This window comes from Emys orbicularis, chromosome 6 (assembly GCF_028017835.1).
Source record: "Emys orbicularis isolate rEmyOrb1 chromosome 6, rEmyOrb1.hap1, whole genome shotgun sequence".
NCBI classification, from domain to species: Eukaryota; Metazoa; Chordata; order Testudines; family Emydidae; genus Emys; species Emys orbicularis.
The window spans coordinates 53,259,226-53,280,637 of record NC_088688.1 but is presented as its reverse complement, the minus strand read 5'-3'; the positions used below and the strand labels follow the sequence as shown (position 1 = coordinate 53,280,637).

The following is a 21,412-nucleotide window of genomic DNA, read 5'->3' as shown; positions in this document are numbered from 1 at the left end:
TTCTGCACATATGCAAAACATGAATGTACTACACTCATATTACTGTCTGTAATAAGGCTGTCTAAAAGTCCTTTCTCTATTAAAAATACAATTCCAGCAACTTTTTTTTCTGAACTTCTCATAGATGAAATCACGTGGGTAGAAAATTGAAATTTAGCATGGAAAATGGCCCTTATTGAAAGGAAGCATCTTTGAGCTTTCTGGTAAAACTGGTTTTGATTTGACCAAGTTCTTACTCATTGAAAATAGCACTCTGCATATGTATGGTAGACATTGCAAGAGGTTATTTGCTAAACTAGATAAAAAAGGGTAGCTAAGGAAACAATGAAGCATAGGCATAGAGGGCTAACGGGGCTGTGCAGTGAAAATTTAATGAAAGTGTACAGCGGGGCCCAACATTGATTGTGCGGTTTGTAAGGTGGTTGGGGGGGGGTGGAATGTATGATACTACATTTCCTTATTTGAGAAATAGCATGAGATTCATGTCATTGAAGATTGTCATATTGAAAAACACACAGGGAGCACAGATAAGATTGTGTGTACAACCTTTAATTTCTCATTTACTGACTTTTGAGTTCTTTACAGTGCAATATATATGTATTTCATACTCAGATATATAAGTTCCTAACAAAGATTTTGGGGTCAGAACTTCACAGTAAGGTGTATCCATCCACTAACTCACGCTGCATATGTACAAATACCTGATTAACACATCCATATTGGGTATTTGTTTGTATAAACTTGAAGCTCGTCACTTGTGTCCTGTTTGAGTGCCCTGCTATTTATAGAAAAAATATCTTTAAGGCCCAAAACAAACTGGTTTATTAAGAGGTGTCACATTGTCAACTTGTGAACTTTGTCTAGTGATCTAATGCAACCATTTTCTGCAGCTCTGTGGTTTAAATTAGAACAGGGGTTCTCAGCCTTTTTCTTTCTGAGCCCCCGCCCCCAAATTTGCTATAAAACTCCACAGCCCACCTGTGCCACAATAACTGGTTTTCTGCATTTAAAAGCCAAGGCCGGAGTTAAGGGGTAGCAAGCTGGGCAATTGCCCAGGGCCCCCATGCCACAGGAAGCACCACGAAGCTAAGTTGCTCAGGCTTCTGCTTCAACCCCAGGTGGCAGGGCCCAGGGCCCCAGGCTTCAGCCCCATGCACTGGGATTTCGGCTTTTTGCCCTGGGCCCCAGCAAGTCTAACACTGGTCCTGCTTGGCGAACCCCCTGAAACCTGCTCGCAGCCCCCCAGCAGGCCCCGGACCACTGAGTTAGGACATGGGTTCTCAACTTGGGGAGGGTCTGACCACACCCCATTTCCTAAATGCCTAAAGGGGACAGGGAATCCTGAAATGTTTTCTGTTGCAAGATGGGTTTTCTGTTGCAAGAGAAGGTTGAGAATTACTGAGCTAGAACTTCCTTTCTGCACTCCCTGTCAAGTTCAACAAGAGTCGAAAGACACCTCTTCCCTGCAGTACCAAACTCCGGAAGCTCCCAAATAAAATTAGCTAACTACTGCCTTTTGAATTTAATAAAATTTATAAGCTACTAGATTAAACTGTTAGTTCTTATTTACGGACTAAGTCATGCACAGAAAGGGAATTATTTAGACACTAAAACAATTAGATTGTCAATTAGAGAGTTTTTTTTAATGAATTAAGATGAACTGAGAGACATTCTTAACTGGCAGCTGTTGCTAAAAGAAAAGCAGCTACAGTTCTAAAAGTAGAATGACTTAGGGTACGTCTACACTTACCTCCGGGTCCGACTGCAGGCAATCGGTGTTCTGGGATCGATCCCGGAAGTGCTCGCCGTCGACGCCGGTACTCCAGCTCAGCGAGAGGAGTACGCGGCATCGACGGGGGAGCCTGCCTGCAGCGTCTGGACCCGCGGTAAGTTCGGACTAAGCTACTTCGAATTCAGCTACGTTATTAACGTAGCTGAATTTGCGTACCTTAGTCCGAAGTGGGGGGGTAGTGTGGACCAGGCCTCAGTTACTCTCTGAGCTAATTGGATTATTTATTTAGGGCACAATTTTGACCTGCACCATGTGCCCACACAAGGAGAGGGCACAGTTGCTGCTTTACTTCCCTACGTAGGCTACCTGTTGCAGGGCAGGGTTACATTGCCGGGGGGAGGAGGGGAACAATCTTCATGCAGCTGCTATTCCCCTCCATGCAGCTGGGCATGGAATGGGTGAGTAGAGGCAGAGAATAGATGAATCTTTCAGTATACTACTCTTTTCAAACACGGGGGGGAGGGGGAGAAATCTCTGCCAGGTACATGATGATGCAGATTACTTTTCCCAGAAGAAAAGGAGGAGCCTCTGAGTCACTGCATGGTCCCTCATTTCCTCCTGGACCAGAACAACTATGCACTGCCCCTTTTTCAGAACTTGTGACAAAGCCACGGTGTAGCCCTTAATTCTTTTGTTGTTTAACGAGAAATTTCAAGATTGTAGCATGTGTTTCTGAAACTAGCCAAATCTATATGAGCTTGATTGGATTTGATTGTTAAAATTGCCCTGTTTTGAACACATTTTGCACAATTTGCATTCTTTGCTGAACATATGTTTACTGTCCAAAAATATGTTTCTGATACTAATATCATCCATATGGATCCTTAGAGAATGACTGTCTAATTTACAGTGCATGTAACAAATGCTTATTACTTCTTAAAGTGTTTTGCTAATGCTGACACTATGTATTTCCCACAGATGTAAATGAATGTGAAGCTGAACCTTGTAAAAATGGTGGCATTTGTACAGATCTTGTTGCCAACTATTCCTGTGAGTGTCCAGGTGAATTTATGGGAAGAAACTGCCAATACAGTAAGTATTGCAATTGTTTTACAAATCTACCTGTTTAAATTCTTTACTCAATGCATTACAGAAACAACCATGTAGTAGCACCCAGGATTCCACTATATCCTTAATGTATGGATAAATACAATATTAACATAGATGGGCAGGTTATGAAGTTGGCAGACCTTGGGTGCATTGTGCAGTACATGGTCTTTCAACCATCTTGAGGAGTGGACCTCTTAAATATGAACTGAAGGAGCAGCTTTTTTAAAGGGGCTTCAACTTAGTCGCCAATTTTGCAGGCAAAGGCGTCTACAGCTGTTGTCCTACAATAGGCAAAAGGGCAGGGAAATTTGAAAGAGCTGATAGACATAGCCCATAAAAAATGTGATACTGGAGAGAGTTGATAGGTTAAATTCATTTGGCTATGTTTTGGGAGGCTGAGATGATGCTTGCAGAGTTTGCAAACTGCTCTAGAACAGTTACTAACATTGACTCAGCAGCCTTAACAGATTTAATAACTCTTGCTTCCTGTTTTCTTGGTTGCTTAACAACCCCAGACTCTCAGCTGTGAAGTGCATCCTAGTGTAGAGATTCAGAAAGGCTGAAATCATGCCAGGCGGACTAAAAACTATCACAAGATGGTCTCTACCTATTAAGTGTTGACTGTCATGATAGGAGAGCCTCCACACTTGGGTCATATCCTTTTCAAAGGAAAATGATACAGCTGGCCAGTTAAAAATATGCTTCAGCATAGTTAATTCTTAGTAGCAGATAGAATACATTATTTTTTTTCCAGATTCAATTTTTATGTTGTTCCATGGAGTTTATGGAGGAAAGATTAAGGGCTACACTGTGTGTGTGAGGTGGCTCACGTTAATGGAATCCCACTTCAAGCATCACTTATTAGATCGATGGAATGTTTTGATTTTCTTGTATCATTAAGTGTTATATAAAAATTGTTGATAGATCATTTTACAGGGTACTTACACTTGATAAATGGAGTAACTGACACATTCTTTGGGAATTCATCAAAGGATCATATCTATCTCGTGGGGGTTTATCCTTCTGTGACATTCCCCTCTGGTGTTATCTGGACCGGTGATCTGCGAGGTCACTCCAATCCTCGACTCTGAGAGCCAGCCTTACCCTGCTCCACTGTGAGAACCCCCACTCCCGGGCTGTTCACACACAGCCTCTAGCATGTAAGCTGCTCTCAGCACATGAGTGAGCACTTTTGGCCAGTCACTGCTTGGATTGTGTAACCGAATGACAGTAGCCAATATCTCCAGTCCCAGACACAACCCTAGGAACCTCCATCTTGCAGTGTCCAGTTATGTGCACTGGACACTGCAAGCTTATATGAGTTTGTCAATTTAACAAAGAAATTGATATGTACCAGGCTTGTTATCCCAAGAGGAGTCTCTGACACACTTCAAACCAAACACATTGCTTCAGGTAGAATAAACAAATACATTTATTAACTACAAAAGATAGCTTTTAAGTGATTATAAGTCAAAGCACAAGTAGTCAGATTTGGTCAAATGAAATAAAAGCAAAACGCATTCTAAGCTGATCTTAACACTTTCAATGCCCTTACAAACTTAGATGCTTCTCACCACAGCTGGCTGGTTGCCCTTCAGCCTGGCTCTCCCCTTTGATCAGCGCTTCAGTCGCTTGGTGGTGGTGTCTGTAGATGGAGGTGGAAGAGAGAGAGAGCATGGCAAACATATCTCCCTTTTATCATGTTCTTTCTTCCCCCTTGGCTTTGCTCCCGCCCCTTCAGAGTCAGGTGAGCATTATCTCATTAAAGTCCCAAACTGACCAAGGGAAGGGGGGGGGTGACTCACTCGAGAGTCCAACAGATCCTTTCTTGCTGCCTAGGCCAGTGTCCTTTGTTCCTGTGAGCCTGTGCTGGGTTGGTCCCATACATGCCCTGATGAGGTGTGAACTGCCCCTCTGCTCCTGGAGAGTTTTGCCTGGGCTTGTTTTAAGCCATGAGGACATATTTTCAGACTCAAAACTATATACATGAAATTACAACCTACAACATTGGGGGGAGGGATAGCTCAGTGGTTTGAGCATTGGCCTGCTAAACCCAGGGTTGTGAGTTCAATCCTTGAGGGGGCCACTTGGGGATCTGGGGCAAAATCAGTACTTGGTCCTGCTAGTGAAGGCAGGGGGCTGGACTCGATGACCTTTCAAGGTCCCTTCCAGTTCTAGGAGATGGGATATCTCCATTAATTATATTATAACATTACTATCACAACAGTGCTCAGTGCAAAATGAGCTTTCCAAAGACACCCGACATAACAAACTTTGCATTGGATACCACACAATCATATTATAAGGATGAACGTGGGGGTGCAGGGTGTTCCCCCCTGAGGTACAGAGCATCACACCTTCCTATTTCTTGCAGGATACAAGAATAAAGAACCATCAAAGAAATATTTCAGGGATTTCAGGCCATATAAGTGCAATGCCCTTTGCTGCTAAAAATTGGACATCATAATTAGATAATAAAGAATGGATTTTTGAAGGGACTGTTGCTTTTTTAGAGACATCACCTTTTATTTGTCTTTGGCTGTCCTTGAGGTCCCAATATGTAGAAGTCAATGGCAAAATTTGCATTAACACTAGAAGAGCAGGACTGAAACTTAAGAGATACTCACTTGTGTTCTCTCTTTGAGTGGTTCTGCTGGTTTCAATGGGTCTACTCACATAGGTAAGTGCTCAACGATGTGACTTGCAAGGAAATGTCTTGGGGAATTTAAAAGGGTAACTTTGCTGGGTTAGGAAGAATTATAATAATGTGTATCAATTTATTGAGCACAAACTCTTCACAAGCCTGCTGAGTCACCTTGATGTAGACTTCCAAAAACACATTCATTATGACTTAACTGTGATTTCTAAAGAATGTGCTGGAATGGGTAGTGACAGAGATATGTAACAAAAAATTGTTATTCCCAGGATGAGAAAAATGCTTACAAATGTGTGTCTGTGTGTGGGGGTAAAAGGCTCACAGTCCTGTACTACAAGATTCTGTTCCTTATTCTCCTGGGGGAAGGGAAGGAGAAGTGCTGCCAATAATATATGTAGGAGGCAAAACCCAATGAGGAATATAAACCAAGTGTACCAAGAGAGAATGCAAAAAGAAATTGGAAAGCAATATAGTTGCTAACATCAACATTTATACTATGTATAATTTAAAAGAAAAATAAACATTTAGAATATTTGATCATACTACTGTCTGTAACTACCCATAATGTTTCAGGTTACTTTATGGTAACATAAATGGATGGACAGGTGGCTAAACATCTGCGCTGACTACAGATCATTGAATTATCCTTGTTTTGGGAGCTCACCATATCTTCCCTAAGCACTTAAACACAGTTTTAATAACTTTTAGCATTCGTTTGTGAGCTATAAACATAAACTAGCTTTAGTTCAGTTCATATTAAAACGTGGACTCTTAGTAATGTACCAACATTATTATTGTGCACTATAGCAACTCCAAATAGCATCACTGTAGTTGAGGTTGCAAACACCCAATTCTATTATAAAGAGTTTTACTATGTTGTTACATCTAATTATGTAATTACAGGTAGTAATTACACATTCTAATTACATCATTATGCATATTTACAGTAATTAAATGCTGTTACACTAATTATGTAAATGCATGATTACTGATTAAAAATTACCTCAGACAGCTTAAAGATTTTTTACCTAGACCATAGACTACCAGAAACATAGAAGAGAGAGCAGAAAAATACATATTATGTCATCCAGTCCATTTTCCTGTCAAAGTTGGGCTGTGCTCTATAGTGCATTTTCTAGTGTTACATCTAGGTTGTTCCAGATAATGCGGCTTCAGCCATTTCCCTGGGGAGATTCTTGATGCTAGGAAGTTATTCCTAAATTTTCTTTTTCCTAATTTCATTTTACCACTCTTAGTTATAGCTTCTTAAATCATTCCTTTCTGTCCTTCATGTTTAACAACTCTTGGATTTGTAGAGACTGTTATTTTATGCCCCAGTTCTGCAAACTGCTCAGTATCCCTGGAGAGCCCAGTTCACAAATCCCATGAGCTTTTCATGGCAACTGATATGATTGTAGTGGGAGGGGCAGGCTAGGCTGGAGATGAGTTAGTGAGGCAATTCCTGCCCTCAGACTCTTTCTGCTGCTACTGTAAGAGGGAGTAGCAGAGAACTTTTCAGGGCTCAAACCCTACAGCTGAAAAGTTCCATGGGTTGGGAAGAACAGCCCATGCTTGTGCTGTTTTGCTGCTGACGCTGTGGCTGATGTTGAGGAGTTTTATTTGATCTGGTCTGTGCATACTTAGCATGGAGACAGGAAAAGGGATCAGGCTAGGCTGCAGCCATACTTCTTCATGGTTCCATGGCTTCTTCAAGTCTCTGCTGGACCTACTTCTTATTTAGTATTTTGTTTTCTGTTTTAAAACACTTTATCCCTTAGTGCGTCTGGATAGTTTTAAACTCATTCTGCTTTTCTGTCTTATTAGCTGCCTTTATTTTTTTCGTCCAGACTTACCTGATTTTGAAGTCCAGATGGTCCTCATTTCTGGAAGGTGTTGGGGAGGAAAGAGAGCAACAGAGTAACATGGAGTGGGAAGGCTCTGAAAGCTTCACAAAGATGTATGATAGCTCTGCAGTATGCTTATTCCCCGTTCCTCTCCCCCCAGGAACCCTCTGTGTGAGCCTATCTATGTGATTTCCCTGGAGTTGGAGCTCTAGATGATTTTAGGGTTGTAGTTAGAGAGCAATCACTGTCTACAACAGGGGTCAGCAACCTTTCAGAAGTGGTGTGCCAAGTCTTCATTTATTCACTCTAAATTAAGGTTTTGTGTGCCAGTAATACATTTTAACGTTTTTAGAAGGTCTCTTTCTATAAGTCTATAATATATAACTAAACTATTGTTGTATGTAAAGTAAATAAGGTTTTTAAAATGTTTAAGAAGCTTCATTTAAAATTAAATTAAAATGCAGAGCCCCCCGGACTGGTGGCCAGGACTCGGGCAGTGTGAGTGCCACTGAAAATCAGCTCACATGCCGCCTTTGGCACGCGTGCCATAGGTTGCCTACCCCTGGTGTACAGCATATTCTCTAAAGACTTCATTGGTATTCTATGGAAATCTATTAAATAGTTACTGCTGCTCAGATTATTATTAACGTTATCTCTGTGCCTGTACCCCTTTCAAGAAAGGAGTTCTGTACTATTGTATGTGGAGAACCATGCTGCCCATGCAAATGAAAAGGTTGAGAAGCATCATGGAGAGAGAGCCAGCTCCACACAGGTAGTCCCTAGAATTTAAAGAATTTGCCTGCAAATGCTCCATCTCCACAGGATTCAAAGGCTGAGCCCCTTTCTGTTCTATGAGCTTTAAACCTCTACCATTTTGATTGCATCTTACTCACTAGATTTCTTAATTCCTCAACATTTGGTTTCCTGACATCTAGTGCCCTCACAGTGCTTCATTCTTTGAACCCATTTCTTGCTTCTATACTGCATTCTAGTAATTAATGGTCACTAGCTTCATAAAAGCTTTTCTGTTAGTCTCAAATTCTCCATAAGTAAGGAGCAACTCCAGTTCCTTAGGTTGGAATCTCTTGTTTTCTGGATCACAAAGTTGTCTTATAGGCAATTGAGAATCTCTTTTAATTCATGTTTGGCTGTTTTTGTTACCACAAACAAATCTGTATAGCTAAAACCTCCAATGAGCACTCAGTTTGCAGCTTTCAACACCTTGGAAGTTGGACCACACAGTTTGCCCTTTTTCTCCTTCAGTTGTGATAGTCCGCAGCAGGTGCTTCTGATACTTTTTGCTCTTCATTCTTTGTGTTCTCACCTAAAGAATTTCACCAGTGTGCTCTTACACTTACTGACTAAAACTATTGCAAATCCCCCATAGCCTTCAGTGGGAGAAGGATCAAGCCCCCATCATTGCAAATATTTTCGACATATGCTACCATTCTTTCACTCTCTCATCTTTTTCTGTCTGTTGATAGATTACATTCATGTATATTGACATTCCATTTAGGAGAATCATCCCACCCAACTTAGCAGATCTTAACATCCATTATTTAGTGTCAGTTCTGATTCATGTTGCTTGTTTCCAATGCTTCTTGTGTTTGTGGAGAGAGGTCCAGTGTTTAAATGGGAATTTTAGTTTTGCTTTGGACTCAAAAACAAAACAAGATTAAACTCTCAGAATCTGATATTGAAACAAAGTCCTCAGTCAGATGCCTCTGGGTACATTGTTACCATGCTGCTTTTGTACACTACAGAAATATCTCACTTTTGAAAATTCATTCCTCGGTACCTTAAAGTGATTAGGCAGTAAAGGATAGAATTTTACTGAGACACCTGATAGAGACTCATTGTAAATTATTCAGACAGGCCCCAGGACCTGATCACACATTTTACACATTTAATTAGCTCCTTGCTACATGAGAGCCACTCATTTAATATTATCACCGAGGCACACCCTAACAGGGTAGTAGCTTTCAAGTTGCGTCAATACTCCTATTATGAAGTAAATTCTATTTTCAAGCATCTATAATTTGGTTATCAAATTTCATTTCAGATTGAAGTTTCTCAGACGGAGAGGAGATTCTCTCTAGCTATATTTTCCAATCCAACTCCTGGCCTGATCCTCCATACCCATTGATCCTATGCTTTGTGGAGCCCCTTTAATTAGCTTTTACACTGTTGGAGGAAACATGTATTTAGGTAGCAATTGTCTCCCAACCTGAATTCTGGTATATCCCAATCTGCTTACTGAATTGGAGGAACAGCATGGCCCTGAATTTGCTAAATCACTTTTCTATACCCTTACTGACATTAGTTTATATATGCCATCCTCTGTCTATGTAGTAAGAACTTTCATGTGGACATTTACTATGTGGTTTGTCCTATGCCAATGCAAGTTTAAAGTATTTTCTAAACCCAAAAGAGCCATTACAATACCCAGAGTTATTTTTAAAATTGCCTCAATATGCACTTTAACAGCTTTGTCTAGTCACATTCTTTATGTTCCTACAAAATATAAATTGCAAGTAAAGACTTGGTAATATAAAAAGAAATAAGCCAGAATATAGCTACAGGCTACACAACTTTAAGAATATAAGAATGGCCACACTGGGTCAGACCAGTGGTCCATCTAGCCCAGTATCCTGTCTTCTGACTGTGGCCCATGCCAAATACTTCAGACAGAATGAACAGAACAGGGCAATTTCAATTGATCCATCCCTTGTCATCCAGACTCAGCGTCTGACAGTTCGAGGTATAGGGACCACCATCACCACCTGACCATCTTGGCTAATAACTTGTGAAACTCATTGCTATGGGATGTTGTGAAGGCCAAAAGTATAAATGGGTTCAAAAAAGAATTTGTTAAATTCATGGAGGATACATCCACCAATGGCTGACTGTGCATTGTGTGAAGAAGTATTTTTTTATGTTTGTTTTAAACCTGTTGCCTATTCATTTTATTGGGTGACCCCTCGTTCTTGTGTATGTGAAGGGGTAAGTAACTATTCCTGTTCTCTTTCTCCACATCATTCATGATTTTATAGACCCCTATCATATCCTCCCTTAGTCATCTCTTTTCTAAGCTGAACAGTCCCAGTCTTTTAATCTCTCCTCGTATGGAAGTAATTCCATACCCTTAATCATTTTTGTTACCCTTTTCTGCACCTTTTCCAGTTCCAATACATCTCTTTTGAGATAGGATGACTCATACAGTGTTCAAAGTATGGATGAACATTGATTATTACAACATCAAAAAACTAGAAAAGATGGAAAAGTACCTTCAGTGAAAGTATTAATGAATAGAAAGACAAAAGAAGAGCAACTTACAGTTGAAATGTACTCAGCAAAACTGTCTTAGTCAGAAGGAAGCTCCCTCATGTTTCAGCTATTTGACCTGTTGCTGACAGACTGCAAGACTTGATTCAGGTCTTTGCTGTAGTAATATGCAGGTCACTTACTCAAAGAGTCTAGCCATGAAATAGGGTCCTCTGCTAACTGATTCAGTCTGCTCTAGTTTTTAGCTACCAATCAGCAGACACACAAATTAGTAATATGAGTAAGATAGTTCTAGAGCTTTGTAAAACGTTCATAAACTCCATTGAGATTTACCAAAGTTAATAAACTTTTTTGGTAAATCAAGTCTAATCCAGTATAAACTGTGCAAAATTTGGAGATTGTGTCCCAAACTATGCAAAACTCAACACCATTTTGACATTTGCTTTGTATTTTGGAGCTTCATTTGGACTCAGAATTCAAACCAAACTGCAGAGGATATAACTGAAAAGGGAAAAAATGGTTCACATGCAATGAATTGGAAATCACTGAGGGCTTGTCTCCACTTACCGGGGGATCGAGGCGCGACCTAAGATATCTAAGTCGACCTAAGGTTAGTCACGTAGCTGGAGTTGCATAACTTAGGTTGACTTAGCCCCATAGTGTAAACAGGTCCTGCCTGCAGCTCTCAGAAGATGAAGGAAATGCAAGAGCTTGCTGAGGCAAGCTGTACAACTCCTACTTGCTTGACCAGAAGGAGGTTCCCACAAATCTCCTGTTCCAAGCTTGGGGGCAGTGATATGTAAGACACACAGAGGAGGAGTGAGAAATATGCTAACTGTTAATTCTACTTTAGTCTCTGGCTGAAAGTTCACATGTATAGCAATAATGTTACCAGAAAAGACAATTATTACCATTCAGTACAGCAGCTGAGAAGTCACAAGAAAATTTTGGGAATTTGTCCATTATCTAGTAGTTATTTGTAGCTATAAGAAAAAAATCACATAATTTGCCACAGGGTTATCTGCTTTTTGGTTATGCCAGGTTTAGTACTGGAATAGCACAGTCATTGCCAATCAGATCTGAAATGTGATGGCATAGCTTTGTGATGGCAAACTGCCAGATAAATTGTTGTCCTGAACATGCAAGCTGCCCTGCCTGGGTGGCCCTCTTCAGCTTGGAAGATCAGTGTGTGTGGTTTTAATTAGGGCAGCCACTTTCATCGAATCTCTACTTTAAAAAAAATACAACAGTAATCTTTAATGACAAATAGAGACCTTAGTCTTTCTCTCGTGCCGTACATTTTAACTAAGACTCAGAATTGTACAGGCATGTTTTGACAGGAAAGTGGTATTCTAGTTTTTAAATGACAAGTCTGTCATAACATTTTATTATTTCATTTGCTAGAGGTGACTGATGGGACTGATCCTCAGTTCCAGTCTTTATCTATCATGGTAGACAGCTGTCGGCTTGACATATATCTACTACTGATGTTGTTTTCCATTGCTAGTGACAAAAGTTTTAGAACCCATCTTGGTTGAGTTTTCCCCCCTGGCACATCCGACACCTCTGGTAGAGTATATTTGTAAAATCACATGCAATTTTAGTAAAAGTTGACTTTAAAAAAACCTTTACTGTCTGAAACTGCTAGGCTGTTTAACAGTCATTAAAGTAAAGCCACAGCAAATGTCAATATTTGTCTGATAGGAAAATCATGTTATCTGAGTTTCACTTTCACATTTTTTATTAGAGTTGTGATGCTGTATGGAATATGGAAAATTTATAATATTAATATCAATGTTATAAAATTGCAGTGAATCATGCCAGATATGCCGTGTGAGGTGTCAGTGACAGTTATGATTTGCAAGTATAATCTTGTTTATATGTTTGTATCACCTTTGTATTATGAGTTCTAGATACATATGGTATATATGGTATATCTGTATTTCAAAACTTGTGCTGTGTTTCTGAGTGACTCCCCAAGACAGAATGGAATCACCACTAAGCTTGCTTGATGGCCCATCAACTGTACAATGAACCCATTGAGAGAAGGCAGGGGCTACACATCTGAGTCAGCAAGACATGTAGGGTCATGCTGATGGACAGAACTCTAAGGCTTTTCTATGCCATGTGCTGTGAAGCTTGTGTTTGGGACAAAGGAAGTACAAGCCACACGGGGAAGAGGCGGGGATTTGGGGAGGGGTCCAATAGGGGCAGGAAGGGGGCGGGGCTGGGGGCGGGCCAAGCACCCACCGGCGCCAAGGAAAGTTGGCGCCTGTGTACATGAGCAGTTTTTAAGTAACTTATCACTTTATTGGACCTATGTGCTTATTGGGAGCCAGAGAACTGTAATGCAATAAAGGGGCCTGTGTGATTTCTTTTTTCAGCTTCTTGATAATTAGTGTGGGGGATGAGGAGCATAGTTGGTGACTGGTTGGTGAGTCTAACTTCAGTGTTAACCTCCAGTCCTTGGGAGAATCTGCTCTCCTTTTTGAAGCCTGCCCTGACCTTGGCATTTTCAGTGAGGGCTGCCCAGGCACCCCGGGTCACAAGAGGAATAGCACTAAAATAATAGTAAAAGTTTTTTTTAAATTTCAAAATGTCTTATCTATATAGTGGCTCATAAAATGGGTATTTTTATGGTATGAAATTAAGCAAAACTTTGGTAGTAGCTGTGGTGAGATGTTTGGCTGCATGTGTTCACTCTGTATGCCGTCCCAGCTCTGCACAGGTACCTGGCACAGCAGACCTTGAATGAACTGCCCAATGACCAAGATCTGTTAAGGTACGAAGGCACAGTTTATTGTAAACAAGGCACAGTACTAGTATCCTGCAGACTCTACCGGATAACTAATACATGTATTCCCGTAACAATGGACCAGCTCACTGAACAGTGGGACTTTCCATTCCTCCGTAGGCTAGACAGAGACACTCCGTTTTAGTTTCCATTTTATACATCAATACAAACAAGTTACGTACTGCCCCTCTGATGTAGTTAGTTGACATCCTCTGATGTAGCTGGTTACCACCCATCACCTTGTACATCTCTATCCATCATGCTGTCATCCTGATCTTATCTTTAGGATGGGTTCCTGTTATCTTTAGGGAATGTGTCAGTATCAACGTATTCTGGTACCACCTTTCTGGAATGTGTTTGTTTGACTGCTCTGTGCCTAGCACCTCTTAGGAATGTGTGTTTGTGCAATATCAGACCTGTTCTTGCCAGATTCTGTGAGCAGGACCTACCTCTAGTTCACAGCCTGATTGTTCTTTATATCACCAAAATTTTACTGCTAGTTTAGCCCAGGCCTCAGGCCTCAGACCAGGCCTTTGATACAAGGGCTTATGTTTCAGGCCCTCTTCCTACTTCAGCAGCTAATATATTGCCAACCAAGTATGGCTTCGCTGAGATCAATTCACAGGTGAAATTTCTAATGTTATGTCTGTTAACATAAATAAATTCTGTGTTCCTGTTTGCCCTAATATTTGTGTGCCCATGTTTTCTAGTTATTCTCTTTTACGTGTGCATATTTTAAAGATGCAACCTAAACACAGATGTGCTTAGTTACATCACAATGAGAGATGAGCAAATAGTGGGGAGAAAAAGTCCCCAAATATGTATTTGAATTTGAAAGTAAATTTGAATACTCAGATCTAGAATGTGTCCAAATCGTACTGTTTCTTCCTCCACAATGTTTCTAAGATCAGTCCTTTTCCATCTAGCGAACAACAAGAGGTTCTTATCAACTCTCACCTTGATTATGCAGCCTCCTACTCTTATACCTCCCTCACACCTGCATCGACACCCAATCTCTCCAATCCATAAAAAATACAGCCCCTAAGAGTATCTCCTTTGATCCATCGATCTGACTGCATCACTAGCCCTAGAATCCTTTTCTTCAGGCACAATTTTGGATGTTTTAAGTGAAATTCCATCCACTTCCATGACCATTACCAAGTCCACATAGAAAAATAATATACAAATCCATTACAGATTAAACAACCCACAATGAATCTTTACTTTTTTTTTATCTTGACATTTTTTGAATTTGAGTGAGAACTTAGTCATATTCTAACTTGATTCCCCATCCATCCAAAGAAGCTTTAAAACCAAATGAATTAAATCCAACTAAAATAGAACACATCACTAGAGTTATTTTCCATGTAAAAATTCACCAAAGGAACTGAGCCAAATTCTACACTGACTAGACTCTATGGAGTAATGAAGTAATAAAGAATTGTTTCTCTCCCCCTCCCCCCCTTATTTTTAAACATTGTCGTCTTTGGCATCCGAAAAACTTTGGAGAGCTATTTTATGAAACCTATATAAATAAAAGAAAGGGGAAAGAGGGGGGAAAAAACAAAACACAGAGGCCTGAACTATTTTGGTTACAATTTAACAAATCAGAGAAAACCTTGAGCTTATTTTCATGCTAATCTATTGACACTGGAAATTGTTTCCTTTATGATAAGTGTCAGTGGAAATTGCTCTAAAATAGAATTTGATTCCTCTTCTCAGAATGCATGATATAATCCATACAATGCCTTCTCATGTTCCACTGAAGTCAATGTCAAAACTCCCATTTACTCCATTGCGAGCAGCATGGGGCACATGTTATAAAATGTCCTTGAGAAAAGTGGATTAGTTTTAGTCAGACAGATAGAATTGTTGGAAGTTAAATATTATTTTATATTCAAAAGCAGAACAATTAGACCATTCACAATCAACAGTTACAGTTCTCAATGTCAAACACTCATTTATTTGGATATTGATGTAATTTTGAAGTCCTATTTTCCCTGCTGGTTACTAATGCTTAGTGAGAGGAATCATGATTCCTAGCACCGTAATACTTAATTCTTTTTTGTGCCATTGTGTTAAAGTTTCTTTGGGAGTCATTTATATGTAGTTTAGTAACATACAGGGTTAGTGCTGTGAAGCAATGAGACTTATTGAATCAAGGTTCTTGAGGCCACAGAAACGTTTCTTTGGTATAATTATTGATGTGGTTCCCTTGTGTCAAGGGTTACTTGTGAACTTCTTAATAGGTGGACTATCAACACAGTGGGCTGTAGTTACTCCTTCTGAGTCATCACAGTCTAACACAGGGGTCGGCAACGTTTGGCACGCGGCTCGCCAGGGTAAGCACCCTGGCGGGCCGGGCCAGTTTATTTACCTGCTGACTCACAGGTTCGGCCGATCGCAGCCCCCACTGGCCGCAGTTCGCTGTCCCGGGCCGATGGGGGCGGCGGGAAGCCGCGGCCAGCACATCCCTCGCCCGCGCCGCTTCTCGCTGCCCCCATTGGCTCAGGACGGCGAACCTCAGCGAGTGGGGGCTGCGATCGGCCGAACCTGCCACGTCAGCAGGTAAATAAACTGGCCCGGCCCGCCAGGGTGCTTACCCTGGCGAGCCGCGTGCCAAACGTTGCCGACCCCTGGTCTAACATGTCAAGGCCTACTTTTAAATACAGTTATTTTGGTTCATGGATCATTGACAATGAAAAAGCATAACAGCTCCTCTGCCACTGTAGTTTACTTGCATGTGTATTGTCTTCATACACTACAAACTATTACACGTTTTTATCCTAGTCCACTAGGCATTGTTCTAAGTTAAAATCATTGCATATATTTTTTCCAGATATTAGTGGGAGTATTCTGTGAGCAGGATTTGGTCTCTGTTTTTTGGGGGGAAAAGCAAATGTTAATAGACACTAGGTGGCTTAAGTTTGGTGATGTGTTACGGAGGCATTCATTTTTAGGTCATATAATCAAGGTCTCTCAGCCATCGTGTCTTTCTGATGGCTGAGTGAAATGAGTCTGTCAGTCCAAATAACGAATACCACTATTTCTGATAATCCACTAACAACAAAGGCTTATCCATGGAGATGTATGGAAAACCAGTCAGTAACTAACTTCCAACAAAGCACTCAATAAGCAGCTCTCACACTTTAATTAAGGGAGAGCCCTTCTGAAATAAAAGCATTTAAAAAAACCTATTTTCTTATTGTTCTGGTAACTAATTGAAGTAATATACTTACTCATTATGTATTGGGTATGCTTGCTTAGAGAGTCATTTATATATGGGTTATTAACATGAAAGATCATAATTACTTCTATTGAGTCTATTAAGTTTAATTATATCAATGAACTGCACAACTATTCACAGTTTGCAAATGATACACAACAAAGAATAAAGGCTAAATTTATTGAATAATTTATTCACATGATTAGTTTGGACAGTTCTAATCTGAAATAAGTCCTGGACTTCAACAATTTACAGTCAGTAAATTGTCTTCCTGCCATTGGATTTTATTTAATCTACTCAGATTATTTCAACATAGGTGATTGCCGTTATTCATAAATTATAAAACCAGATCCTCTAATATGACCTGCATAACACAAGCCACGGGACTTCCCTCAATTAATTTCTGTTTGAAGTAGAGCATGTTGTCACAGTTCAGAGCAACTACACCTGTATTTCCCCTTAGTGGTTCAGCAAGGCTACAGGCTCCCTAGCCATGGTCTTCCTTGGGTAGAGACCCACATCTCACTCCTTTCTAACAGGGGTATTTCCAGACTGCACAGTGCCCTGAATATATTGTGATATCCTCAGCAGAGACAGGCTGTCCGCTTGCTTTCTTTTCAGAGATGATTAACAGTGTGACTGCCCACTGTTATAGCTACCACACATTTTTTATGCATGGTTATTTTATTCTGAAGGTAGAAGCACTTCAGAGAAAACATATTAAAACAATAAAAGAAACTACACATTTGCTAATAAGTTTACCAGAGGTCACCCCCAACCCTAACATGGACTCTGGGAGGAGCAGTCCATCAATACCCCACTCAAGGGTTGTGGTTTCAAGTTCATCACAGCTTCTTCTCAGAACAAGCACCCAGTCTTATGGGGCCTCAGTAGACCTTGTCCTTCCAAACCTTGCATAGGATTGGGGTTCTCGGTGGACCAGCAGTCTTGGCTGTTTGCTGGATCAGGACAAAGGCCCTGAGACTGTTTAAAACCAGGCTGTTTATCCAAAAATCCTTTCTTTGTTGGTCCTAGCAGCATCTAGTTTGAACTGGTATACACAGACCTCATTGGGGTATGACTTCAAAGGGTTCTGATAACCAAAGAAATTACATTAGCATTCATACATCCTACTTCCAGAGAAGTTGCATATTGTTCCATAATAACACATACACAATTGCATTTTTAATGCAATGAACTCCAGAGGTATTAAATCTAATTCAATAAGATTTAACTTAATTCAATACCTTTATTTTAATTCTATAAGGTTTGTCTAGGATGTTGCAAGTTATTGTCAGTCTGATGCACGTCGTTTACAAAAAACATCCAATCTTCGTTTAAAAAATGCCACCATATGCCTGGGTAAATTGTTCCAGTAATTAATTACCCTCACTGTTAAAAATTTGCATCTTATTACCAGTTTGAATTTCTCTAGCTTCAACTTCCAGCCATTGGATCTTGTTACACTTCTGTCTGTTAGATTAGAGCACATTATCAAATTTTTGTTCAACATGTAGGAATTTACAGACTGTGCTCAAATCACCTTAACCTTCTCTTTCTTCAACTAAGTTAAACAGAGTGAGCTCTGAGAATCTTTCACTGTGAAACATGTTTTCCAATCCTTTAATCATTCTGGTGATTCTTCTCTGAACCCTTCCCAGTTTATCAATATCCTTCTTAAATTGTGGACACCAAAACTGGAAATTGTATATTGGTAGTGGAATAGTTAATAGTAATAATACTATTATGCATTATTTGAATTACCATAGCATAGGAGCCCTGGTTGTCAGGAATCAGGCCCGGCAGCAGCGTTAGTCTCCAGGCAACCTAATGACCACAGCTGGCCCTGTAGTAGGCTGTCTGATTGGCTGTGCCACCTGATTGGCTGGAAGAGTGAGCAGACCAACACTTAAGCCGATAATGCTGGCATTAAAGTGTGTGAGATGTGAACCCAGCCACCATAGTCACCCTGTCTGATTCCTTGTCAGGACTGCTGGCTATCAGAAATGTCATTTCAGATAGCAGAAATGATATACTTAATGGAATATTACTGTTAACAACAGAGTTGACAAAGTTGAATGTAATCATAGTAATAGCATGGATCGCAGCACATGGAATGGTAGTGGGCAATAGGCTGCCAGACAAAGTGGCAAGAAATGCTATTAAAAACTAGCACGTTCATGTAGAGATCCCTTTAAGTAAACTGAAGTTTAAAAATCTAATTAAAGATCAGTTGAGAGGAATGGCCGGAACTATGGGAAAAAGAAACAAAGGGGAAAAGATTCCATGAAATATGCCTGAATCGAAAATGTTGATTTACTGCAAGGACCTGAGAGATAAAGAATTATCTGTGATGTACAGTGATTGGTGATGGTAGACTCAGCAATGTAGTTGTAGCTGTGTCGATCCAAAGATATTACAGAGACAAGGTAGTGAGATAATATCTTTTATTGAACAAACTCAGCAACAGAAATTGGTCCAATAACAGATATTACCTCATCCTCCTTGTCTCAATAATAGACTCAGCAAGTGAGTCTGCTTCACCATAAACACAAGAAGTTGTTCAGAGACTACTCAAACCATTCACCCACAGCTGATACTTCCTGTGCCTGCTTGTTCTCAGCCCTGCACCTGCCCTGGCCGAGCCTTGCCTCACTCCAGGTAACCCAGTTCTGATCCTCAGCTCCAGTTCTTGGCTCCGGCTGTGATCCTTGGCTCTGCCACCTGGCCTCTGACTCCATCTCTGACCCTAGCTCTGATTCCTGGCTACCAAATCCTGTTCTAACCATTTGGCCTGACTCCTGTTTCAACCACTAGGCACAACCACCTACATCCTTGTTGTATGACACTGGCCATGAACCAGGCTGCCATTGTGCTAGGTGCTGTACAAATGCAAGATGATAATATTCACATTAATAATTTTTTCAGGCTAAGAACATGAAAATCCGTCTGTTATTTCCAAATAATCAACCCTTCCATCAGTGTCCTTCCAACATAGCATACTCTTACTTTGTTTCCCCAACCACCCATGGTATATGTAAGGCAGAATTCTGTTTTATATGGGCTGGGGGGAAAGGGTTTCCCCCCTCTTTTTCACAGCAATCTATTGCAAAGGATAAGATTTAAAATCTTAAAACTGTATAGGAGTGTTGATTTACAAGTTAAACAGTTATATTGCTTTGCAAAAATCCTAAAATGGAGTTGTTTTAACTGCAATTTGAATGTCATTTATCTCTCCAGCTACGGAATGTACATGGCCCCATCACCATAGTACCTGAGTTCCTCACAGTCTTTAATGTATTTATCTTCAACATGTCTATAAGGTAGGGAAGTACTATTACCTATTTTACAGATGGGGAATCGAGGTACAGAGAGGCTAAGTGACTTGTCCAAGGAAACATAGGAAGTCTCTGGTGAAATAATGTGTCCCAAGTCCTAGGCTAGTGCCCTAACCACTAGGAAATTGGCAAGCAAATTCTGAGATGTGTGTGTCAGGTTAGGTGTACAAAACAAAAATCAAGACTATCCTATTTCAGCTGATCTCCCAGACCCGTTACTACGATCCTCTTTCTCTCACCGATCTCCAGGTGGTCATTGTCAGAAATGCTCTTAAAGAAGAATCCCCAGGATGGTATCTAGCATTTCCAGTTTTAGCTTGGTTTCGCTTATCTCATCCTTTCAATTGTTGGATCCTGTCATCTTAAAACCTAAGTTACATCTTACAGGCCTTTGCTGCTCCTTTAGCCTTACACAGCCTCTTCACTGGGCATGTTTAATCATGTTCTCTGGCTTTGCATTGAATTAGCAGTGTCTTTTAACAGTTTGAGGAAATCTGAGAAACACTCAGGACCTTAAAAACTTGGTAGGCTTGAGTGTTTATAGTTTGCCTTTTTTTCCTGGATCCCTTTAGAGTTTTTATTGCTTCTTCTGGAGTTTGCCTGATCTGGAGCTCAAATATTTTATCACACCAACTTCCTACATGCTGTGTCCTCTCTACTATACATTGTGTCCAACTCATCATCCATTAAAGGTAGTTGGAGTTTTGCCATTGACTTCAGTGGGAAGAGAATCAGGTTTGAAGTTTTCATTTATCTGACCAGACTAAGATGTCCTCATTTGTTTTACATAGTCTTCAGCTATTCCTCTCAGTTGAGATTAAATTCCATTATTAGTTACTTAGCTTTCACTCCCTTCTTTTCCTTTTTAATAAGGGGACAATGGTAAATTTTGTTCTCATTTTCTTACACAGGCAATGTCTGTTCTTCCATGATTATTTACAGTCAGCCCAGATTACCACTTTATTTCTCTAGACAGTGTGAGCTATAGAGACTAAACTTTTAGTTAACCCTAGAAATGCGTTCTTCCAGGGCAGGATTATGATGCATTGGTGGCTCAGTGGGGAACGTACTGATGATACCTATCCTATACTTGCTTCATGGATAGAAAACACCTCAGAATCCAGGTGCATCAACCCTGTGGCAACTTTTATAAATGTTAAATCAATTAAAGCAAAATAAAACAAAGGAAAACAGTCATCTCTAGGCATCAGGAGCCCTGCAAACTACTAAGAACCTCCAATTTCCATTTTTTTAATGCTCATACAGTTTAAGAATGGCCTAATCTCACTTTTACACTTTCTCCTCAGCTAAAACCTTGTACGCCAAATAATAGCCAACACTGCATTTTACAACCTTGTTATAAACCTATGATGATAGGATTTTATAATGGAAACATTGATAGACTTTTAGCAGTAATGGCATTATTG

The 21,412-nt window shown here is 40.3% G+C and overlaps 1 protein-coding gene across 1 annotated transcript in view; it reads left to right on the top strand.

The window, feature by feature from the left end:
- Window positions 1-21,412, top strand: part of EDIL3 (EGF like repeats and discoidin domains 3) — a 314,997-nt gene that overhangs the window by 142,354 nt on the left and 151,231 nt on the right. Inside the window, exon 5 of the mRNA XM_065405890.1 lies at window positions 2,711-2,824. Coding sequence (XP_065261962.1) covers window positions 2,711-2,824 — 114 coding nt within the window. The remainder of the gene's footprint in view (window positions 1-2,710; window positions 2,825-21,412) is intronic.